The 26052-nt window shown below is 42.7% G+C and overlaps 1 protein-coding gene across 1 annotated transcript; it reads left to right on the top strand.

Moving 5' to 3' along the window:
* Positions 1–3110: 3110 nt before the first annotated feature.
* Positions 3111–24341, top strand: LOC142766011 (uncharacterized). Its single transcript, XM_075867823.1, has 8 exons — positions 3111–3180; positions 9443–9665; positions 11553–11703; positions 15575–15690; positions 16998–17109; positions 20311–20478; positions 21466–21582; positions 23635–24341. The coding sequence occupies exons 1-8, from the start codon at positions 3111–3113 to the stop codon at positions 23803–23805; spliced, it is 1128 nt and encodes a 375-aa protein (XP_075723938.1). The 3' UTR covers positions 23806–24341.
* The last annotated feature ends 1711 nt before the right edge of the window (positions 24342–26052 follow it).

Genomic DNA, 26052 nt, shown 5'->3' with positions numbered 1-26052 from the left:
TAAAGTACTCGGCTGCTGACCCGCGAGTCGCGGGTTCGAATCCCGGCTGCGGCGGCTGCATTTCCGATGGAGGCGGAAATGTTGTAGGCCGGTGTGCTCAGATTTGGGTGCACGTTAAAGAACCCCAGGTGGTCGAAATTTCCGGAGCCCTACACTACGGGGTCTCTCATAATCATATGGTGGTTTCGGGACGTTAAACCCCACATATCAATCAATCAGAGCAGTATTGCGACACTTGCTTTAACATTTTAAATTTTTTTGTTCAACCTACGTTAGTTTTATTGCTACATAGCTCCAGGTTCGCCTGGTGCAACTGCAATTTTTTACGACCTTGCTCTTGTAGTACATATCGCACGCTGAGTTTCACTCCCCCTAAGGCTATTCTTAAATCTTTTTCATACCAGTGAGTGATATCCGAGATTTTAAGAGGGAAGCATGCTGTGTCCTTTTTGTGTTCAAAAATCGAACCTCTCATATATTTGTGTTTAAAAACATGTTGAGTCGTCTTTATGGGTGCAAGCTTCCTTGTATTCTCCCAGTACGTTAACTACATGTTTATTATTATTTTTTTGCAGGATACCACGGGTGTCCATTAAACCGCCGGCGGAGAGGAACATAGAGGAGATAATGCAAAATGAAATGTACGTGTGGATTACTGTTTCAGTATACGTGAAATTAAAGGAACATCTGTAACATTTCTACTGTCAAGTCAAGGAATAAAGTGCACCATGTCTCCAACGGTTCTACAAAGCAAATACGTGGCAACTTTCGAGTAAGTTGCCACGTAGTTTTTTTGTAGCAACATTCGGTATTTAGGAAGTTCTATCATTTTTTTCCGAACGTTTACGAGCATTTACGTGCTTTTTGTTGTAGCTGTGAGCGAAACCTTGTTTTATATCTGAATATAGTTTATTGATGACGTTTTTGCATTTTTGCGAGTATGTAATACTTCCGGTTTGTGTAACAAGTTTACGCTATTGCACGTTGATTGCTATTATTGAATGCACGAATCACTTCGCAGGATTGCACTGGAGGCCAACAGAGTACCGGAAGTGAGACGTGTTGTCGACGAATTACCGAGAGAAATGTACGTGCCATGTCAATGTCAGAGTTTTTACATATTGTTTTTCCGGAAAAGCTCGCTAGTGATTTGCAAGCGAAGTATCGGAGCACTGAGCAACGTGTATCTGGAATGCCATTTTGTAATGTTTCTGATGACGTTGGTGTCTTACGTGCTTCCCTATATTCTGAAATATTTATAAACATTTGTAAATGTGCGTTTGCAGGTGCCAAAACTGGCTTGTTTGCTATATGCATGTAGATCACGTACAATCATCTTAAACCCCGGCCACAAAATACCTATCCCCGCTTTATTAAACAACTAGCTTATCGCATTTTTTTAAGTAAGCAGGGTAGTACGTGTGTGCGCATGTATGTATTATGCGTTTATCATTGTATATATCATGATCATGACCCGCTACTAGAAGTAGCGTGTCATGTGAAATGCCAGACAAACTTCTCCAGCTCTCCATCAAAATATTTATATCTCTCTTTTTTTTGCTTGCGCAAGTCTACGAGTTCTGTAACTTGCGCATGTCATGCTCAGTTAGCGAAAACGGTGAGGACTATTAGTTGAAGAGTTCGTAAAAACAGTGTGCAGTTAAAAAGTGGCAGTTTTCTGCTCTTCAGTGCTCTCTGAACAAACTGCCGAATCAGTGCAATTTCATGTTTTTGGTAATAAGAATGTATTTTCCAATTAAAAGCACTTTGATAATTTCGTTCGATACTTTCACAGAAAAGCGCACATCAAAAATTAAAAATTGCCTGATACATGAATATTCAAGTCATCAACGTATTGATCTACACTTTCTTGTTTGAGTTTAGCATGTCATAATGGAGCTCGTGTAAAACGTCTGGACATGTTTCGTTTATCTCGCGATACGTGTGTATAAAAGTTGTGATCCACCCACTATTTTATAAACAGTACTTCTACAATAGTTGCACATGGGTATGATTGTTGAATGTTTGTTTTAAATAAGACGTCGTTTATACACTGTCACTGACATACGAGCTTACGGCCTTTTGGTAATCTCATAAGCCACAACATATATAACGAATCTGGTCACGCGTTGCCAAAACAAAAGCTGAAAGTTCCCACGCACTTGAACTAACTCGCTATGCTTTAGTCATTTTTATAAAGGCCGAAAGTTTATTCGACGTTTTGTTCCAGTAGCTTGCCAAACCAATATTGCACCATTGTAACTACATATGACGTGTACATATGTAGCTAATTTTTTCGTAACAATTTAACACTGCAATGCTGTAACGCGTAATGTTCGCTTTTTGTCGAGTGACTTGATGTCTGAAACTTGACACTTGGTGTCTGCCGCACTAACGCCATAACCAGAAATGAGCGGCCGTGTGTAGTAATTCCGAAAAAGAAAGCAAATAATTGGCCGTGTATCTTCGTGCTTTGCTGCAAATGCTGTCGAAAGATGATGCAAATACCGTCTGGAAGCACTGCGTAAGAAATGAGCGCCATCTGGCACAAATGTCGAGAAAATAAAGTTTGGGTAGAACGCAGAGTCTCTGGTAGGTGGCATTACCTTGTTCTCGCAGCCAAGTGTAGAAAACACCCCCTTTTCGTTCACTGCGTTGCATTGTCAGCGCAGCGTAAAAGACGCCGCAGTTTTATGAACAACGCATATATGCATATGCTATGAGCGAAACACTTACGGATAAATGTTGTGCCTACTACATGCCTAATATTTGCTTTTTGTTCGGCATTGTTGACAAGTATGAACGCAGCCAACAGATTAACGGGGTTGGGTGTTGAGCAAGGGCTTGAACTTTCACTGCGTGACTTACTCGTGCGACGGACGGACGGACGGACGGACTGGCGGACGGACGGACGGACGGACAAACAGACAGACAGGCAGACAGACAGACAGACAGACAGACAGAAATTTCTGCGATAATTTAAGGTCTTTAAGTATAGAGAGCTCCATAGAGTATCACGTTGTGACACTGACAGTTACTGTTAACACGCAATACCAGTCCTAATTTACTTTTGCTCTCATTCGATTAGCGGCAGCAAGGTGTGGGTCGTCATGACTTGCAGCTGTCTGGCCATCGCATTCATCTTAGTATTCCTGGTCCTCTTCGTCTTCGGCAACGATGGTGAGTATGTTTTCTTTGTCTTTTGCTATCGAAAACCACGTACTTTAAAATAATTCGAAAGTTTAGAACCAGGCCGTTATATGGCTATTGCTACCGGGGCCGCTACGGTGGTCTAGTTGCTAAGGTACTCAGCTGCTGACCCGCAGGTCGCCGGATAGAATCCCGGCAACAGCGACTGCATTTCAGATGGAGGCGGAAATGTTGTAGGCCCGTGTGCTCAGATTTGGGTGCACGCTAAATAACCCCAGGTGGTCGAAATTTTCGGAGTTCTTCACTGAGGCGTCTCTCATCATATGGTGGTTTTGGGACGTTAAACTTCACATGTCATCAAATCAATCAATGACTATTGCTACCATTCCGCGGTAAACGATGCTTCACTAGAAAAGAGGACTCATGCGACTGGTGCAACAGCAGCACTCTTTAAAAAAATTGAGATATTTGTATGAAACAAGAAAGAAATATCCGCAATAATTTTCTTCCACTATACACAGCTACTGCACTTTGGAGCCATTTAGGTGCCTGTAGATAGATATTTTCCAGTGAATTCCACAACGCCAACGCTGCCCCAGTACATGACGATGCTTTAAATTGAGATTTTATCTTTCTATCCACTATACACAGCTACTGCACTTTGAAGCCATTTAGGTGCCTCTAGATAGATATTTTCCAGTGAATTCCACAACGCCAACGCTGCCCCAGTACATGACGATGCTTAAAATTGAGATTTTATCTATCTATCTATCTATCTATCTATCTATCTATCTATCTATCTATCTATCTATCTATCTATCTATCTATCTATCTATCTATCTATCTATCTATCTATCTATCTATCTATCTATCTATCTATCTATCTATCTATCTATCTATCTATCTATCTATCTGTCTGTCTGTCTGTCTGTCTGTCTATCTATCTATCTATCTATCTATCTATCTATCTATCTATCTATCTATCTATCTATCTATCTATCTATCTATTTATATATCTATCTATCTATCTATCTATCTATCTATCTATCTATCTATCTAATACGTTTTGTTCCAGCGGAAATAAGCGATGAAGACGGTTATGGTGGCTCTGGCGCTCTCAGCGGAGGCAGTAGCGGTGGAGGGGGCGGTGGAGGTGGAGGCTCTCCCATCCCTGAACTATTTGTGCCTGACGCACCTGAAAGTCACCCAACCGCCGTAAGTTTTCACATATTCACCAAGCTGAGCCCGCTTTTAGGTATCGGTAAAACACGAAAGTGTATCGTGTTTTTGAAGAGGGACTTAAGCATTTATTGTGCGTTGTTTCATTACAATGGCGAAGGAATGATTGCTGCAGAAACAAATTGCAATGTCACGCAACAGCATGCAGCTTGAAACTTTCAGCGCACACCTAAAGCAGAAAGCAAGCACGAAATGAGCATACAGAAAATGAGCGCGGACAAACGACTGTTACAGCTCGACACTTAAAGCACGCTGTTCAAACAGGAAGGAAGACGCACGAAACGAACGCTCAAATCTACACAGTATAAGCGAGAACAGTCACAGTCCTAACTTATTTTTTTGTGAGCTACGGGCGTCTTTTGTAACCGCGGCCGCGGCAGTGAGCGAAATGACTTCGTGCTCTTCCGAATCACGAGTCTGATGAGTGTGAAGGACAGGATAGACGACGTAGGTGGTGATGCCGGGAGCATGCCGATAACTGCTGATGGGGAATGAGAGACAGAAGACTTAGATGGGCGAAGCACGCAGTGATGGACCGGTGTTTTCTACTGGAACATGCCAATCACTGCTAAAGGTCAATGAGAGACAGGAGACTCGAATCGGACACAGAAGCCCACAGTCTTTTTTGTGTTAACGTGCTCACTGCAAATTTTTATTGCTCAACAAGGCGCAGGAGAAATCTCCCACCGGCACTACCTTGGAGGTCAAGATCCAGTGCCTAAATATACGGGGTGGCCAGTGAACGGTTGTGCAGCGTGAACAGTCTTTTTTTTCAATCAAGGAACTCGCTAGCATACGCTGTCTGTGTCGGTGCTGCGAGGTGAGAGAAAAAGCGTACGATAGGAGAGACGGGGAGGGGTCTACTATGCGTATTGTTGGTGTAAACGCTGCTGGGAGGGATGCCTAGAGGAGAATGAACGGTGGGCGTGGAGAAGCAGCGTGCACCGGCGTTGCGAGGCGAAAGAGTGGAAGCGTAAGAGAGGAGAAAGGGGCGCTCATGCGCTGCAAGGGTAGTCACGCCGCACACCGGATTAAGTTCGACCACATGACGTTTAGCATCTAGAATCCACAGGATCAGTAGAGGCATCGGGGACGCTACGAACACACCGAGGGCAAGGTCCGGCAGGTGGTTGGCGTTCGCTAGTCGGCTGAAAGGCATAGCCAGTTGAAATAAAGATGACAACCACTCGCGAGCGAACAAAATATGCACGTCGTGCCAGGTAATGTCAATTATTTCCTTTGCTGCCAGAAAATATCGCCGCACTATTGGCAAGCGCGAAAGACCACTTCATATTTCAAGAGGCGTACGGTGGAGAGCTAGTCGCTTAGACACTAAAAATATAAAACTACTACATTCAAGAGACACGAAGAAAGGTGCTTCTAGATATTGTTAGTCTGTGCTGGTCTCATCCACATTTCTTTTCTTGTGTCCCGTTGGCAGGCGCAGTCTTAAGTTTTGCGCTTCATAAGTTGGTTGGGCCCCTGCCCCGAACTTCTGAGAAACAATGAAAGGGGAGGGTGAGACTGGCTAAAAGGTTCCCTTGTGCTTTCTCCTAATTACTCCCGTTACATGCGTGGATAGATCCAACGTTTCCAAGGCACATAAATTGGTGATGCGACTTCCAAATTAGCCATAATTTTACACAGAACACCAAACTCACAGGTCCTCCAAAAATGTTTATCTATTACCAAGTATTTTTAATTGAACAAGGTAAAATAACTTTGGAATGACATTTTAATGGTTTTTTTTTCACTTCGTTCTCAGGCAGTGCCGGTAGCTGTATCTCTTGTTGTTTATTATTCTAATCATTGCTATGCAAAAAAAATCATTGAAGCACCCTTGGGAGAGCAAGTGAAGCAGTGCTGTTGTTTTGTTTTCAACTACACTTTAAGAAAAAGTGTGAATTATTCTCGGAAAAGTTCTCCTACACAACAATAATCGTCGTCAGACTTGCTCGCATTTCTTTTCTTGAAAACCCAGCCCTGGCCCCTTCGCTGTCGGGAATGCTATGTCACACTTGCAACGTGCGCGCCGTTCGCGACCGTGAACACAGGAACCATTGGGATAGCTTGAGGAAAGTACTCAAAGTAGATGACGAATACTGTTGTTTTGCAGAGACACTCCATGGTCAAACGACATGGGTCGCGAAACTTGGACCGAAAAGTGTGGGAAACCTATTGCCACAGGCATCAACGCCCGCCAACGATTGATGCGCGACTTGGAGAGGAGGGGACAAACAACCAAAACTAAATACTCAATATAAATCTTTCTTCAAATAGTTGTAATTGTATATATAGTAAAGTTAACTAACTATAAACTTACCTTACGGCGTATCTCACCCCTACGTAAATAGTTGACTGTCTCAATTTTTAGTCAAGTCCCTTAAATCGGGAGGAGGGCGGGGGCTATCCAGGCGATTGGATATCAGAGCTTGCGTTTCGTTCGGCGTGTTCTTTGGTTCACGCAGTGCCAGGTCAACAAGGCATCGCTCACTTTTTCGTGGTTGTTTCATGCGTACTCTACGGCTGACAAACCTATATTTTCAAAGCTGGTGTTTCACTGCAGTTGTTTTAGGTGATTGGGCATCGTGAGGTTTCGAAAAATGATGCTATTGTGCTCGTGAAAAGTTGTCTCACACTAGCCTCGGCAAAGTTTTTTGCGCATGTTGTAAGTACGTCTTTTGGCTAATAGAGCAACTTTGCTTCTTCAAGCTTTGTTTTTTTTCTTGTCCCGCATGCATTTAGTGAGCCACAAGGCACGATAAAAGCACGTATTAAGAACGATGCCTAAAAGTTCGGCATTTAAGAAAAAAATAAATGTTGTGCAATGTAGGGCAAATGTGTGCCGTCGTATTTTACTCTTTATTTTTTGTTTTCAGTTAGTTGGCTCCTTCTAACGTAGGTTGCAACAGTGGCAACGAGCTGCCGACTACTGAATCCACGTACTTCTATACATATACCTTGGACACTCCCCAAACACTCAATTTTTTTAGAGGGATAAAAAGATCACTATCAGGGGGTCGCGTAGGTAAAGATAAGTTTCAGACAGCAGAACACTGTACAGCAATGCTGCTCGATGTGTAAATTTACCGATGACATTTTTCCAGGTTCTGCCGACGCGCGCTCGTACTACCCAGCGCACCGAAAGCCACGCAACCAAGACGACCAAAGGCGAAGTGACCTGGCTCACCGAAGTTACCACGCCAGCTTCTACTACTTGTAAGGAAAGGCCGAACTTGTGTCGCGAATGACATTTTGGGTCGCAGGATTCCGACGTAGGCTGATCCTGCTGTAGTAACTTCAGCTATGCAGTGTTATTCTTTGCATGCGATGTTGTTAGTCTGCGCCGGTACCGTCTACATCTGTCTGGTTGTGTCCTGTTTGTAGGCAAAGTTTTATGTTTTGCGGTTTATGAGTTGGTTGAACCCCTGCCCGAACTTCTGAGAAAAATGAAGGGCGAGGGTAAAAGTGGCTAAACGGTCCCCTCGCGCCCTCTCCCCATGACTCCCGTTAGATGCCTGAATATATATATGGTTTCTAACAACATGTACTTGGGAATAATATACCTAGATGGCTTTGGTGATTTTCACAAAAAAATCCATGAAGTGAATCACGACGAGTGGGGCGAAGCATCCGTCCATTCATCCGCGTGTCCAACCATCCATGCTTCCGTCCATCCACCCGTTCGTGCGTCCGTGCTTCTGTCCACGCGTCCGTCAGTCTGTTGTCCATGTATGCTTCTGTGCGTCCTTCCGTCTGTACGTCCATCCATCCAGAACAGCGCATTCACAGAGGGTTATGATATATATATATATATATATATATATATATATATATATATAGGCATGGTGGCGGAAATGGCCGTAGCGTTGCAATAAGTCAAGTAGATCCTCCAAGAGAACGGTAACAACGGAAGTGTTTAATTCGACAGTTTCGGCCAGAGTCTGGCCTTCATCAGGACTCCTGATGAAGGCCAGACTCTGGCCGAAACTGTCGAATTAAACACTTCCGTTGTTACCGTTCTCTTGGAGGATCTACTTGACTTATATATATATATATATATATATATTGTCTTTCTGTTTGTCCGCGGTAACGGTGATTTCCCTAATAGCACCAAACAATACCTCAAACGGCCAACCCCATCCGCAGTGCCTGCCAATATTTCTCAAGCTTCAGCGTTCACACTTGTGCAATTGTCAATTAAAAAGCAACTATTGTGCATATATGAAGCACCATTACACCACCTTGATGCTTTGTATGTGTGTCTTCTTACTAAAGAAGGCACACATAAGTAATTCCAATGACCATAGTGTTTATCACGCTGCGCTGACAGTGCAACGCGATGCTGAAAAAGACAAGTGTTTCCAACGCTTCGTTAACACGACACATATCTGTGTATGCAGCATAGACAGGCGTGTCGATTCTGATTGAAAAAAGAAAGCGATGTGGCACATGGGACCTATGCATTGGAGCATTTGTAGAGTGCAGATTGTGTTATTCTTACTCGCTTATGGAGTGCAACCGAACACGAATAAATGATGTGGCTCGATATTTATCGGTGAGAATGGCGATTCCTTTTCCGCACAGAGGCGATAAGGTGTAAATGTGGCACGACTATCATCGCGATCAACACACTGCGCACATCAAATGGCGTAGCTTGGCGTGCGAATTCGGACACCCCCGCAGTGGGTGCAAAATTGCATCGGCCTGCCTTCTGAAGGCGACATGGCTAAATTTGACAGCGTGTGCTGCGCGCGCTTGTTTTTTTTCTATCTACCAGACTGTTAGTTTAATTGCTGGTTGATTATTCCTAAAATTTTGCTTTTTCATGCTTCTGAAAGCTTGTGTACTTTCGTAACTTTCATGTTAAAAAGATACCCTTCCGTGTCGATCAATAGCAACTTCAAAGAGATCGTCCTGATGCCGTACAAGAGTACTGATCCCTGTAGAAGTTATCAGGACGGTAGCTCATCTTGTCTTCAAAATATTTATATAACAGAACTCTTTTTGAGCACGTTCCACGAAATACTGTTCCAACGTGTGCTTTGTGCAGCCACAACCACGCCGCAACCTCTTCTGTGCTCGGTCTCCGAGACGGCCACGCTGGTTTCCCTGTACCCGGACGACAACCTGTGTGACATCGTCATGTACACGCACGTTCGCGCGAGCAAGAACCAAATTTTGGCGGTTGACGACATGGACAGCTACACGACGTTCACCACTGTGTGTGGAGTAAAATACTCGAAGACCACCTGTGGAATTTCATTCGACGCTCGGTGAGTGCAGTTTGTGTACAGACAGGAATACACAAGATTTGTTCGACATGGCCGGATTTTAACATGAAAGTGACCGTGTCCATACCGGCTCCGCTTAGAAGGTTCCATCACGCATATGACTTTTTAAATGTATACTAACAGATCGCCAAGAAAAAATTAAGAAGAAAAGATTCTGTCACACGGAGTCGGACCGGAAACCTCTCAATTCAAGCTGGCGGCTCTAGCCATTATGCCAAGGAGTGTGCGTTGTCGATGAAGCTAACTGCAAGTCATTCATATATATATATATATATATATATATATATATGTGTGTATATATATATATATATATATATATATATATATATATATATATATATATATGTTTATTTATTTATTTATTTATTTATTTATTTATTTATTTATTTATTTATTTATTAGGCACTACTTAGGCGTATGCCCAAAAGTGATCGATGTGTCATTCGCGCGTCAACAGAGAGCACCGTAGTGTGAGGAGCAAGCAAAGTCGTGTGCGCGAGAAGCCCGGGGAATCTTGCATAGCACCTCTGCTTGCGGTTTCTGTGTTTCCATGGCAACCTTGGCCCTGGCTGCCAAGTGCGACCAAGGTTGCTCGCACAACAGCGGAGGTGGCGTACTCTTGTCGTTCTGCTTCCCCGCGAATCTGCAGCTTCGCGGGAGAGTATGTGTAAGCGATTCATAATGGAGCGAACTGCTCTGAGAAAACAGAGCGCGCAAACTCTCTCGCCGTCGACCAGTGAAAGTATTAAAGCAGCTTGAGTTGGTAGAGCCAACGCCTCTTCTATTTTTTCAATGCCAGATGCGCTCAATTCAGCCTTTCACCACCATCTACTCTAGCCCTTTCCTGCTCTCGCATATCACTTAGCCTCCGCGTTTTCTTTGCGGTCGTGGAAGGAACCATCCAAGATTGGCCCCTCGAGACGGAAATCATATGAAGTAATTTGTTGGTAAAGCTGCGTACAGATTTGTAGCGGAGGGAGTTGGGGAGAGGGGGCGTGTTGCATTCTTTGTGTTCACAGTGTAGCGTGTCACCGTTCGTGGCGCTGTGCGGGCAACCATTGGAGAAGCATCACTGCGACGCTGCTGCAGGTGCTGACTGTAAGAGCACTGTGAGGTGGTGGCAGGGTTGCTTCGAGCCACGAGGAAGGAGCACGAAGGAAGAAATCTGACAGACACGTGATATTCGAGAGGAAAACACGTCTATCGCACCTCCGTGGGAAAGCCCTCAGACGCACGTGTGACTCAAGCAGCGCTACCCATCGCATCACAACCACTGCCTCAAACTAAGGCGGACTGATGGCTATACCGTTGAGGAGCACACGTTTAGACTCGCTCTCTGGATTTCGTGCCAAATGGTTGTACCCCCGTGATCTCCGACGACAGCACAGCTCTGGCCGACTGGGCTCGCCCTACGCCATCTCCTGACGGACAAGAGCTCTCGCCGAGTGGTGCCCCGTCCTCAGACTCCTGCGACGGCCCATCTTTCTTATTTTCTCCTTACTTCCCTCTCTCGCAGGCCCTGCGCCTCACTCTTTCCTGCCTTTCTCTCTATCTCTATACCTTTTATTCCTATCATTCTAATCCCTCCTTCACCCCCACCCCTCGTGAGCTACTGTTGAGGGGCCCTCCCCCCGAGAGACAGTTACGGGCTTCACTTTTCCCTTCTTTTCATTTAAAATCATCTCTCCCCCCACACTAGCACTGAAGCAAATGAAAGAGTCGATGCTAAAGCTTGGACGATGAATACCTAGAACTGGGGAAACGTATGGCAGTGGGTACAAAAAAAACACAAAAACATGCTATTGCATGTCGCACTTATGCGTGGTGATTCGCAGAGGTTTTGCAGGAGTTCCTTGTGTCTTTTCGCAGCTTTGTCAAGGCCTCGCAATTCACGAGTGACATATCAGAGGAGCTCGCTCTCTTACGGCGGCAGAACGTCGTGCATTTAGGCATCCTCAACATGTACGACTACGACAACAGAGTCCTGGAGGCGTCCTTCTACGTGGAGCCTGCTCTCGATGTAAGACGCATTTAAAAGCACCGACTTGCCGGCTGCCTTCACTACTTCGTAGTGCTTAGGGATAGTTATTAAGAGAAAGCAATTAAGATGATCAAATACAGACACTGAAATAAAAAGCACAGCATAAATGCTTTATGGTATTTTGAAATAAGAAACATATAAATGGATAAATTGTATTATTACAAACAGAACACTATTTGCGCAGTTTGGTAATTGTTGATTCCTTTTTGTGTTAACGCTGGTCATTGCATCACCCGAGATTAATTGCTAGACTGTTTGTTATCGACAGATCAACCCTATTCGTTCGACGGTGGCAGAGGCAACGCCCAATGAGGAATCAGGAAATATATGGCATGATGTGTTACAGAGCATGCGGTTATAAGGACCCGATACCACTCCAAGTTTAAAGAAAAGATAGTGTATTCTTTCTTGCTTTTACACCGGCAGTTGCTTTTTCTCGCTATTTATTTCTACATAAAACATGCCCGCAATGCCAGCACTATGTGTTGAGCCTATCAGGATAAGGCTTTCGGCAATACCCTATTATCTTTGTTTTCAAAGTAAAAAAAAAATGCCCGAAACGAGGTGAAACGAGCTTATCACGAGTGATAGTCATGCGAAAAAAGGCAGTACGGCTGCACAGCAATTAACAACCTTATACCCTCGTATGCGAACCTGTTGATAATACTAATATTAAAACTTAAGTTTACGCCCTAAAACTAATGATGTGATGATGAGAGACGCTGTAGTAGAGAGCTCCGGAATTTCGACCATCTCGTGATCTTTAATGCGCACTTAATACAATGCACACTACATGGGCCTCTACCATTTCGCCTTCATCAAAATGAGACCACCCTGGCCGAGATCGAACCGGTCACCTCCGGCTTAGCAGGCGATCAGCCCAACCACTGATCCAACGTGGCGGATGTATATGCAGCAATCGAGAACCTATTATGACGTCACGCAAACAGACTGCTGGCTTCGTGAATCGCGTCTAAAGAAAGAGAAAGCCAGAAGAGAATGGCGCACCCATTCTTCGTATTTTAGTATGCTAATGTTAGCTTTAAGATTTTGGGAAATGTGAAAATGAACTTTAATTAGCATGATTTTCAAAGACACACTATAGAGGAAAGAGAAAATTAGCGTATTTGGAAAATATAATTCCGCATTCCCGAAAATGTCACTTATACCGTTAGACGACACTTCGTTAGTGAGCAAGCCCGCGAAAAGAAAATGCGGCTGGAGACGCCACCTTGAGATTCCCTCACTAAACAACTTGACGTATGTGTACACAGGAGATTTTTATGCAGTCTACGAGATCCTACGTAGTTCCTAATAGGTAAAATTCAAGTGCTTCCTCATCTGTGGGTGCCATAGATTTAGCATACGATGTTTCATAAAACTTCATCTAGCCAATGTCACGCAAATACGATACATTTTGTTATCAGTGACGTCACGTGCGGAGATTTGGGCACAAAATATCAGTATGAAACTTCAACATTGATTTTATCCTTATTTAATGAACCTATGATGCAAAAATTAGACAGTAGAGTGTTCAGAGTGCACTTCATCATTCTAAAATAATTCATATTTCCACTTTTTTGTCCCCTTGAGCATAGAGTTTCCTATATATACACTAGAGTGAACTCTGGCGCTAGTGTCTAAGGGAGTTTCAACGCACGGCGCTTCGCCGAGCATAGTACAAGGACTTGTCCAGTCTTCGTACTTCTGGCTCCGTGTGTGTTTGTGTGGCGTGGAGCTGCTTTCTCACGAAACAAAAATAAGTAACTGTTCAGTGGTTGCGCTTCACCACCTTATACTTTTAGGCTTACCGTTTCAAATCAACTAACGAAATTGAAAAGGGTTCGTTCTTTCTTTCGAAACAAAACCTAAACACAGAAATTAACGAAGCCACAAGTGCCATTTGTCCCCCGCAAGTACGAAGACTAGGCAAATTTGTTTACTACCAATCATTCCCATGGTAGCTGAACGGTAGCAGTGCCAGAGTCCCCTCTAGTTAATTTTAGAAAACTGTGTCCCTATGAGCTTGTTGGCTGGAACAAGGCCCCAATATCAAGAGGGCTTTATTTTGAAACGCTTGATATCATCCCTGTTCAAACAGTTCACGTTTACAGGTGTCGTCTGTGTCAGTCACAGTTCCACGAAAAGCCACTTACGACGGTTTGAGCCGACGTGAGCTGTGCGGGAATTACGAGACGTAATGCGGTGGTGATGTGCCTCACTATGGTAGACTACAAGGCTCCATGAACTGTTGCGCGGTAAAGGTTCTGGCACATAAACGGAGTACTGGGCATCGAAAACACCCCGTGTAAACATTATTCCGCCTCAGATCTGCGCTTTCATTCGTAACGCTTTGTCGAGTAAATTTTAATATCACAGGTTGTACATCCCAAACCATGATTAGGAGACGTCGTTGTGGAGATCTCCGGAAATATTAGGCCGTCTGGCGGTATTTAACGTGCATTAACATTGCACAGTACACGGGCCTATATCATTTCTCCTCCACCTAAACGCGATCATTACGGCCGGGAGCAAGACCACGACCTCCGGGTCAGCAGCGAAGCACCATAGCCACTATTCCACTGAGGCGGATGTCGAGTAAATTTCGAGCTTAGAAAATGCTTATTAGACCAATAATTGAATACGCGAAAATTGTCTGGGATCCATTCACGATGACAAACATATCAAATATTAAAAAAACTTCAGTGTTTAGCTGTACGGTTTATATCTAATGAATATCGATGGACAGATTCCCCATCTCAACTGTGTGCACTAGCAGAGGAGGAGGAGGAGGAATAAATGAGGAAGGACAGGGAGGTTATGCACTAGCGGAGCTACCCACAATTGAAGCTAGGACAAAACACGAAACACTTAAGTATCTTCACCTCAATATTGATAACCGTGTTTATGTAAGGTATGCTGAATATTTCAGTATTTTTCGTACTAAAACTTCTAGGCATCGCCATTCAATACTTATTCCTGCACCTGCTGTTTCCACCAATTGTTTTAGGTATAGATTTTTTCCAAGAGCTATCAATAGACGGAATTCGTTGAGCGATGAAGCATTTCAAGCTCTTCTATAGATATGTTTTTAAAACACCTATAGCACATATCCTCGTTCATAATAATGATGCCTTTTTTGTCTCTGCATGGTCTAGTGCATTCAATGATTAAGTTCTTGGTCGCGCTATTGGTTGCGTTTTTTTTTGATGACTTCATTATTGTCCTTTAATTTGTTACTTCTGATTATATTTGTTAGCTATGTTCTGTTCTTAGAAGGTTCGCTATTTTTTCATGTACTTTTTTTTTCACTCCTGTAACATCCCTATGTAAGAGCTGACAGTAGTCGTAAATAAATAAATAAATAAATAAATAAATAAAATAAACAAACAAATAAATAAATAAGTAAATAAATAAATAAATAAATAAATAAACAATAAAATTTTACCTGTCCTTCCTTGCGTGCTGAGCGATCAAGCAGTGAGCAGCTCGACAATTTCAAGAAAACTATACTATAACATAAATGTCGGAATGTTTACAAGAGAGACTGATGTGATTGCCGCAACACATGCCTTAGTTTTCACTGAAACGTTCAAGAGCGCGAGTGCAAAGAAATATTTAGTTTTTCGGTATCTGTGGTAGTGCGTAATTGTACGAATTGAGATGGAAGAAAGTCATTCTTTTAACAACTAAACAAAAACGAAAATGAGAAGTGCACTCGACCATGTTTACATCTTGTGGTTGTCTGCGTTTCTCGCGCGGTTAGCCACGATGAATAAGCGCCGATTCACCCATTGTTCAGTCCCACTTTCGAATAACAGTTTTCTTTGTATCCATTTTCATTTACCAGAGAATAACGAGGCTGAAGGCACCAACGTCACGAGTTATTTATGGAATCGGCTTCTTCTTCTACAACAAAAAGATCTCCTGGAACAGACTGCAGGTTCTGATCCTCGCGTCGAATGCGTAAGTTTTAGCAAAGCTTGAATTTAGGCTAGTTTGTGTACGTCATTGTAATGTTTCGCTAAGGGGGAAGGTACGAAGATGTCATGAAACAAGAGGACAGGACAGGTGGTGCATGCGCAAACTTTCAACTCTTGTAAGTTGAAACTCACAAATCTCAACTTACCTGTTTAAACTATCAAGTCAGTTGAAAGTTTGCTTACCATTTGTCCCGTGCTATTGTTTCGTACTTCTTTGTACCTTTCGTTCGTCGCAACCACAACACACTACGTAAGTTCTACATCACGGACATCATCAGCTGATCAATTCAAATAACCAATGCCTCAAGAATCGTGTTAACGCTTCCCTGTTCAGTTTTATTAAGGCGCAAGTGCAGAGAAAGTCAAAGCACGGATAAAACAACAGGCGAATGAACAACTGCATGGATGGCTGAATAGGTGAACTGAATTTCATAGACGTCTTTCTCCATAGTCGTAACAAAATGAGGAAACCGGAATGACATGCCCGAACTATGAGATGAAGATGACATTCCACTGCAATCACATCTCCAAAATGCAGATGTGTTCGTAGCGAAATGATAACATCAGGGTTAGGCACTGAACATGATGGCATAATACATATTCTGCAATAATCGTCATAGAAAAATAAAATATCAGCATACTTACAATAAATTTATTGTGACTAACACTGCGGAATAACTTGACGAGCTACGCAGACTGTGCCGTCTTAAAATAACTACATGTTTTGTTTGTCCTACTATCTCAATTCCTATTTTAGTTTGGATTTATTGAGCTGGAGAGCAGGGTTGTAGATTCTTCGATAAATATTTTTTTTACTTATTCATACAACATTTTAAATTGCTTGATGATTATCGTACACTGAAATCTCGAGCATTACAGGTTTCCCAAATGCAAAAAAGTAGCGCTATGGCTCCTCTCCTTCATTAATCTAGATATTTTCGTCAGAACGCACCCGTCGAATTGGTCTCTCCGTAGCTGTCTTTTCCCTACAGATACATCGGTCGCGTAATTTGTTTTCCATTCAGCTGCAGTTAAGTAGCTGTCTCATCGAGACCGTTCCTCGCATTATTGTGTTTGGTATACGCATTGCCTTGGTAAGCAATTTTTCTACCCACTGGCTTAAATTTCTTCGCTCGTCCTTATATAGCACGGCCCTCCGCAAGAGAGTTAAGCAGGGGGCTAACTAATCTCCATAACTCATAGCTCAGGCCCCTTGTAGAACAAGTTATTGTGAAAGGAACGTGTGAAGCCATCTTTTTGGTCTATTTTGTTAACCTATTTTGCATGCAGGAAGGACATCATCGTTGTCATCACCTGCGTGTTGAGTGTGCCCAGCGCCAGTGCGTGCATCGCTCTGCCACCGACGACCTTTAGGAGCATCAGTGACTACCCGCCCAGATTCGTGAGTGTGGACTGTCACATAATGGACCCTTTCGTGCTAAAGAGAAATACGTTTTTGACAAAACTTTGACATAGTCACATATTACTGCGCTAATTGGCGTAACGTCTTCGATTCAGCAAGGCTTGAACTCGGGAAAGCTGGTGCAACATTTGAATGAAGTGGCCCTGATTGAACCGCAGGAAGGCCTACAGACAAAGAGAGCAAGCTAACTGTTTGGACAAACTTGCAACAGTTCATTTTGGTGAAAGGACGTCTAACGTTTTTTTACTGAAATTTTACTGGAACTTTAGGAGCATATTGTAGGCCTCTTCTATGTCTCCTTGGCGCATTGTGCCTTTTGCTCGGCGCAGTTGCATCAAAATATTCACCAGCAACTTTGGCTACTCTTTCGAAGAACTAAAGGCAGCCGTGTTAAAGTATCTCTACGGGCCATCATCAATAACAGTAACTGAGGTGTAACTATATAACTGTAATTTATACAAGAATATTTTACAGAAATACTTAAGGCTGCTACAGACATGCGTGCTAATCTTATTACCATTTTCTTAGTGAACCGCCCACCTGGCGTGCCTAAGAGGATATACCTGTAGCTACGGATACAATGATTAGCCAGCTGTGACAGCTAAGCACTATATTGACTGTTGTGATACATAACACATTAGACGAAGCATTCATGCTGTTCACTCACAACACTGTATTTGGAGCGCGCATATACAACTCACAGGGTCTCTTATGCATTGTGCTAAGACGACTCGTTGCAAAAGCTGCCTACTTTTTCTCCTCTCTCGATGTACTGTTCCCATCTCGCCCCTCTCCAAAAGCTTACTGCCCGTAAGGCGGTTTTGTACTGCTTCCAGGTTAAACGCAACTTAGTAATCCCTCGAAACATTCACACATTCACACTCACTTACACACACACACCACACACAGTGATTAAGTGCTGTGTGCTGCGTGTTATTCTTCAGTGGAAGCGAGTGTAAATGTGTGAGAGGTTTGAGGGATTCCTGTATATCGCTAAATCTACTTACAATATGACGAGTTATCAACCAGCCAAACCGCAAGATTGAACTCTGCCTTTCTGTATCCCCCTTGTTTTTTCGTTTCTTTTTTTTTTGTACTGCTTCCACAATGAGCTCACTACTAGCCGAGGGACAGTGGCGTGCTATGTTGGCACCATGTGATGTCATCGCGATGCCACGATAACAAGCTTCGGCTATCTTTGGCGCTCTGATGACGTCACGATGACGCCATGTGTTAACGGCATCATGTAATGGTATTTCACATCACTCGTGTCGACGGCGACGCCACCAGACGCCAACGCCGATGGTCAGTTTTCGTGTCTGAAGAGCATCTAAGGCTTTCGCATTATTATGCACCCCAAGTATGGCACCTACAAGGCAAGTCCTCCGGGCAGGACGATAGCTCCATTTAGGTTACAGGCACAAATGCTGAGCGCGAGACAGCCTGTCCTGAAGCACGTGTTTATCCACCGTGCACAGTACCGCAAGTGTAAACAGATGCTTAGAGTGCCAGTTGTAGGGGCTAATGAGGCGTAGGTAACAAGATCACTTTATTCATCGCCTAACGTAACTCCCTGAATGCCGATGCTTGTAATGTTAAGAATCAGCCGCTATCCAGAAAACTCTTCTTAGAAAGGCAACGCTGAGGGTATTGCAGTGTTCGTGTCTAACGAACATAGTAAATGCTGAAAAGAATGTGAGACCTAATGAGAGTGGGTACTTTCCAGTTCTTTGCTTTCTAGGGGAACAGCTAGAAAATAATGCAATTATTTGGCCGTACTAGCAATTATATTTCATATATATGTCATAAATGTTCGTGATTTTTGGTGGCTGTGTTGACAATTTTCGAGAGTTATTGATACAAATGCTCCCGAGAATTGCGGAATACGATGATAAAATATTTGCTGATGTTTCTTTAACGCGTTTTTTGAGCACCCAAGGGCTTGATGGGTTAAATTAAGTAATGTTCTTGGTTTTCCGGGTGACACACAATGTCATTATTAAACAAGAATTTAAATTCGTAGTGGGCGCTGCTCACCCTTTGGAATTTATTCAGTTCATTGCAAAAACAAAAAATACACTTGAATGCATTCTAGCTCAGTGTCATTTCTGTTACTGCTACGTTTACAAAGTGCCAGATGTGTTAAATTCTACTTCTAGAGGTGTTCTAGTCACCAGGCATTCTACAACGTCTGTCGTTTCTGAATCCCATAAGCGCAATGTTAGTTGTGTGTTAGCCCTTCATAGAAGTGTGGCAGCTTGGGCTAGTTGGTATGACATGACAAAAGTTCAGCGCGGGAACGGAACGACGACACAGAGACAATAAGGACACGTGTCCTTCGTGACCTTCTTGTCTCTGTGTCGTCCTTCTGTTCTCGCGCTATAACTATCGTTAGCCCTTCAGCTCTGAAAATTTCGGGAGCAAGATAGCTCGGACATAAACTCAATAAGGTATGCTATCAATATGTTGGCGCCGCCTATGGACCGAGTTAGTAACTTCACAAAGAACTATGCCGTTAAAGTGTTTCGAGAAATGCACATATTCAAGACCGTTTACTTAATGTGGAAGGCTCATCAAACACGCACAGAGCCATGCAAACTGCCATTCGTCTGTTAGTATTTAAAAATCACAGTAATCTGTATCAGCACAATCAATCGTTTATTCAGTCATTCTGTCATAAAAGACTTGAAGACTTAATTCAGATGAGAAAGATTCCAAAGCTTGATAATGAAAAATAATTATTTTTAATTTTCACGCTTGCACAAGGAGACCTTGCTCTTTTTATTCATAGAAACTGTGCAATACGATTCGGTTTGCTCATACATGTATCAATATTACGCCCGAATGAACCAGTGCAGCTTCAGAGGAAGCAGCCTGCCTCTATGAGGGGCAAGCTTAATTATTCTGAACAAATTGAAGATCACAGTTATCCATCATCATTGTAATTGCGTATTTTTGGTCGCGCACTTGGTTCTTTGAAATTTCTAATTTGTGGCAGCAGGCAAACAACTCACAGAGTTCCCCACTGAGTAAAAAAAAAAGAACTCACGAAGCTGACTAGTTTCACAACACTCGCCGAATTCCTGTTAACGACTGCCATTGCCCGCACGACGTTGTTTGTTCACTACGTTGTGGCGGAGTTCTCATTTTTCTCGCATTTTTCATCTCCAATTGGTACAGGACTACGTAGTGCAAATGGCTAACGACAGTTTCAAGCCCCCGAGCCAAGTTTTGGCCTTCGCCTTCCAGATGGGCACCCTCATCTACAACATGACTTATCCCCACCGGCGGCCCACCGACGCAGTATACGAGAACTGTAGCGGCTTCATTATCGGCGACAGTTCACAGGTTAGCCGAGTTCTATGAACTGTGTTGTGTCAGAGGATATCAAAAGGACGCGTGGTGGACAGAATTATTCAGAACCCTCCACTACGGCGCTTATACTAGCCTAAAGTTGCTTTGGGTCATTGGAACCCATAAAGAAACACAATTGAAGAGTTTCAATATTTATTTCATGAAGACCACCAGTATGCCATTCTCTCTTAATAAGAATAAATTTTTTTTAGGTTTAGTTGTGGGCAACCTTCAAGTTACCTTTACCCAAAAGATAGAGCGCTTTATTGAGCTATTCCGAGTGCCGTCAGGAAAAAAAATGAACCCCCCCCCCCCCCCCCCCTGAGAACAACTGTTACAATCTGACCTCCAACAAGCGTGAAATCTGACCCCAACCTGTTGTACAAAAACGCGTACGCTGATGAATACCAAAACAGGTTATAAAAACACTCTTTGCGAGTTCTTTCAAACGTTTATTCACAATATCACTGCAGCTACTACTTCTAGATCGCTCAAGTTTTGTTTGTCATTTCGCAATAGCGATGTTCCTTTAAGATACTAGCCATCGTAAACTGTGCCCACACTCTCTCTAACTAGCGCGCCGAGCGAGTTCCTCAGCGATAGTTGCGGTCTCCTTTGAGAATGGCATGACGTTGTGTTAGGCATACCAGCGTGATGTCACGTCATGGCCGCATACGCTATCCGAAACGCAAGATTTGTCTAACGTAGCGACAGCAAATAATGACGTTCGTACAAACCAGCCCACTGCTTGCTGGGCGTGGTGCTGTGCGGTCGGGTGAACGCTTGCCAAAATGCATAAAATGATTTTGAAATTTCGCAGCGTAATTTTCAATAATTACCCCAATTTAAATGCTTATAATTTCGAGCTTGTCTCCCTAGCCGGCACCTGCTTCGTGCTTTCATCTACTTCCGATTACGGTGGAGCCGGACAGCTTTGTACTAGTAAATGAATCTTTTTTTTTAATAATTTCTTGCCCCTAGACCTGCGGAGCTAAGGAAGAGATTCTGACAGCTGAAAAGGCCGCCGGTAGCGTCGCTAATGTTCAACGGAGGACGCTGTTCTACACCTATGACACCGTTGAAACGATGAGGGAAAAGGTATATATTTTCACTCATATTCTTCTGCGATAAAAACTAGAAGCAGACAAAAATGTAGATGCGTCACAGTTCCTACTGCCAAATTACTTTATGACAGTATTTTATTCGTGTAATAAATAATTCCGACACATCGTCAGGAGGTATGTGGATACATGATGGTATGTGGATACATGATGAGTTAGTAGAAGTGCAATAAAGACAACTTAGAAATATATGAAAACGTACTTGAAATCAACGCTGGAATATTTTAGTCTCATCGAAAAAGATACAACTGTGTCCGTATACCTATGGCACGCTTTGCTTCTTTTGGGACCAACAAACGCCAACCACTACATCTTTTGTGGTGGCACGCAAAGCAGATAATAAAAAAAAATAGTAACCAATATGCTTACCGGTGCGTGAGACTGTCGACGTTCTCAAGCTCGATGAGAACTTCCATCCGAGCGGGTTGTAACTGTTTGACATTATCGGCGCTTCGAATCTTGTTAGAAATGATGTGGGTTATGTGGCGCAATTGACCTCAGGATATTTTCATAGGATGCTTCTGGTATTCGGTAAACACGTCCAGAAATAGAGAACGAACCACATTAAAAAGAATATTGAAAGATTAAAAAGAACAGCAAAATTTAAGTTTAAAGCTTGTACTCAAGATTCGGCGCACTCGATATTCCCGAGAAGCAGCGAAAATACAGAGGTACCACTCACACCAGCCCTGCAAGCCGTGTAGTGGGGCACCCTTGATTTATCTACGATCTATGCATTTTAAGAAATGATTTATCCAGTGATTCTATTGGTATGCAATAGGTTAGAATGGGCGTACCTATTTTGAATGAAGGAACGCACATAACATCCATTCTCTGCAGGTATGAGCAAGCAAACTTTGTGCGTGGTATCAAAGACGACCGCTAAGAGCTCATATGAATCAAGTTCATTAGATACTACGAGATTTTCACTGCTCTGACACAAAGGATATCTTAAAAATAATCGCTTTCAACATTTGTATCCGTTACTTGTGTATTTCGTATATATGCACTAAATACTGGCTAATTTGATAAGTACATTTTTTGTTTCCATATAGAATGCACGTTGCCTTGGCTTTGTTTTTTTGTATTCTGGCAGCTATTATATAGTCATATACCGAGGAATACTTTTACGCTCGTATAACAATAATTGTGCATTTTTAAGCAGCTTGTGCGGCTATGCATAGCGTGCGTATTCAGTAACAATAAAATTTGTTGAGGTTTATAGTCCCGAAACCACGATATGATTATGAGAAACGCTGTAGTAGAGGGCTCCGGAAATTTCTACCACCTGGGGTTCTTTTAAGTGCACAATATCAAACACACGGGCCTTAACTCTTTTCGCCTCCCCGGAAACACTGTCGCCATGATCCGTATTCGAACCCGTGACCTGGGGTTCAACACTATAGCCACTAGGCCACCGTGGTGGATGGTGGATTCAGCAGTTACAGCTTCCAGGATGGTTGTACCCGATTCTTTTCAGTAAAATGTTGGAGCTTTGCAGAGAAACACGCAGGTAGTGTTTAAACTTAAATTCATGCCGAAATTCTTGAAATTCTGATTAGCTGAATGTTTAGCGCTGCTGAAATGAGGCACTAAGTAGTTGTAGCTGCACGCACGAAAATATAAGCTTGGGTTTCAGAAAGTTGGAATAATGAATTTGAATTCGACCTATTTCTGACTGCGACATGTCTAAGCATAAGTGATTTGAAAGAATATATGTAGGGATGACTTGTACTCTCGTTATGTTTTAGATACGAGCGTACGTGCACGAGATTTATTGCCTGAAAGGGTGCTTCACGCAGTTTCTTTCTTGCTGTAGTCACGAATGCTATCTCTAAGAAAAATATTCATTCTACGTAGTAATCGCATTTATATGGATAATTGTTGAAATTTGGGAAGTTGTTTGCGGGACACTGGTTCATCTCAAGCTGTCCGTGACACCTTCATTGCCAGAAGACCGCACACTCGAGAGATAAAATTGAGTTTTTGTTGTAACAAAACTTATACTGCAATAATATTTTTCTTTCAGGCCGAGTTCGTCATGACTACAAACAGAAAGAGGGCCAACTTCACGTGGTTCCTGTTCAATGTGCACTTGACGGACATCTCCAAGAAGTGTCGCCCCAACGGTCCTTTCGAGCGGCTCAGAGAATTTAGAAAGTTCCACTACGACATTAGCCGGCGTCGGCAGACAGTATGAAACTCTCAATGAACGGCCACGTTCATTCGAACACCGAAGCTGGGCGTCTGTTGGGCTATTCCAAATATCACCGCAATGAACTTAGTTTTCTAACGTTAAGAGTGCCAACCCGTGATTGTCATATATTTTATACCGCCGAGGCGAAATAGTCTATAGATGTTTTGCACATTACTGCAATGCGTTCATAATGTGCTTGATTATAACATTACGCTTCACTGATTTATAGGTTTTATAAAATGAAGTAACGTTGCAGACCTCTTGCAGCGTGTGTTTGTCTTTGTGCAGTTTTTCAGCGATGTGGATATGTGGATTTCAGGTCGGACACCACAAAACGGGAGACCCAACCCGGCTTTCAAAAGCATCAGTGGATTACCGCTGTTGAGACAAGTTGTGTGGAATGTTCAGTGAATTTGACATTCTTTCATTTCCCTACTGCCATCCCCCATGGATACATCTTTCCCGGGGAGAAAGAAACGAATAAGACAGTGACGTCCCAAAAATTTGTAGTCTTGCCTAATAAATATATTGAGTGCTCAGACTATTCTACTTTTTGCAACAGAAATTATGATGTATGCTAAATTGTTTAATGGCAGTATTCTACAGAGAAACATTCTTGTTTACGGCACATGTTTTTAATTTTTTTCATTTGCAGATACTTCGTTCCCCTCCTCAGGCCAATGCAGGAGTGAATACATTGGATAGTTTGGCATAATTTGAAGATTAAAAGAATAAGCAATTAACAATTACGCATTTGGACAGTCATATCAATGTGCACTACATATATGTTTTTGTTATGCGATAAGGTGGCCATCAAAATATTTTCATTGTAAGTCACTCAGATTCCATAGAATCATGCCATTTTCTTATTAAATTGAGCGTAAAGCATAGTTTCGTTTATTTCAGCTTTGTTGATAATTTATGATTCATTATACTCTGCAGTCGTTTACAATCAGCCCGCAGTACAAATTGGCGGCTCGGCAGAAATATGAATACCATTATTATACACTAAAACAATAGGATGCCTGGGAACTGAGTTATGCGGTACACTGGAATACACTGATAACTCTTCCGAGGCACACATTTATGCTATACGCCTTGTCTTATGTTTCTTAAGCAGCATGCAGCGAACGTTAGCACCTCCCTCTCATTACGCATAGCTAATAATTGTTCTTAAATTCTGATGAGAAACGACGTCAAATGCTTCAAAGAAAAAAAAATGGCATAGGTGTGGCCTTTTGTATTCATCACCGATTCCCGCTGCTGAATAATGGCAGATAAACCAGATCTAAATCGATGTCTGAATGATTTCCGAAATACACGTTTACCTCACCCACACAATTGAACAGGCATTAATGCATGCGTGTCCGACGCTATGGAAGCTAAAGTGCAGGGTCTGCAAAGCAGTACTGAATCTAGCAAAAATGATACTATTGCCATGGGAACTACACAGACATTCTCGACGGATGCTTGAAGTTGGTGTCACCATCACTGTCATGTTCTGTATAAATTGCAAATTCATGATAAACCTCGCGCAGCATATCTTCCACCCGTGGGTAAGAACGCGTGAGCAGGTGCGATGATGGCAACTGTACAGCAAAGATCAAAAGAGCCGGCTCGGAAGGTGAATGCGATAACATCACCTGCCGTGTTTTAGATCTGCCATCGAGTGCTTTTCGAGCGGAGACGAAACGACTCACCCGTCTTGAACGAGCATAAAAGGATTCGTTCAACAACTCTCCTTAGAACATTATCACTCAGTAAAAAATTGTCTAGAATCACACCTCCGGACAATCGCTACATATATATAGTACTGTGCAAGAAGCCACGACTTCGCTGGTGCAAACACTTTCTTATGCACAAATTTGTTTTAGTGACACAATAAAGCACATGACACCTGCTGTAATTTTTTCTCTCATTGCTTGGTACAGGCAGCTTCGAAGAGGCACTATAGTAGAGCACGCAGTTTAACATAAACGTTATAAAGCATACCTTGAAACAAGCTTCAAAAAACGTGGCCAATAAATGTCTGTACGTTAGAAAGTCATCGGAAATCGTAACATGCATCTCTATTAACACAAATAATTATAGTAGATCAATTACGTAGTCACGTACTTTTGAAACATGTCGCGCATGTAGCGTTTCATAACATGCGTTTTTATTTTGCATGGTTTTAGAATAAAAAGATGGACAGGTGAGGAAAACAAATTTACTTTCAACAATGACCGAGGGCCTTGAAAATTTAGCAAA

Source organism: Rhipicephalus microplus, chromosome 6 (genome assembly GCF_043290135.1).
Source record: "Rhipicephalus microplus isolate Deutch F79 chromosome 6, USDA_Rmic, whole genome shotgun sequence".
Taxonomy (NCBI): domain Eukaryota; kingdom Metazoa; phylum Arthropoda; class Arachnida; order Ixodida; family Ixodidae; genus Rhipicephalus; species Rhipicephalus microplus.
The sequence above is the reverse complement of the archived record's forward strand: the minus strand, read 5'-3'. Positions and strand labels throughout refer to the sequence as shown.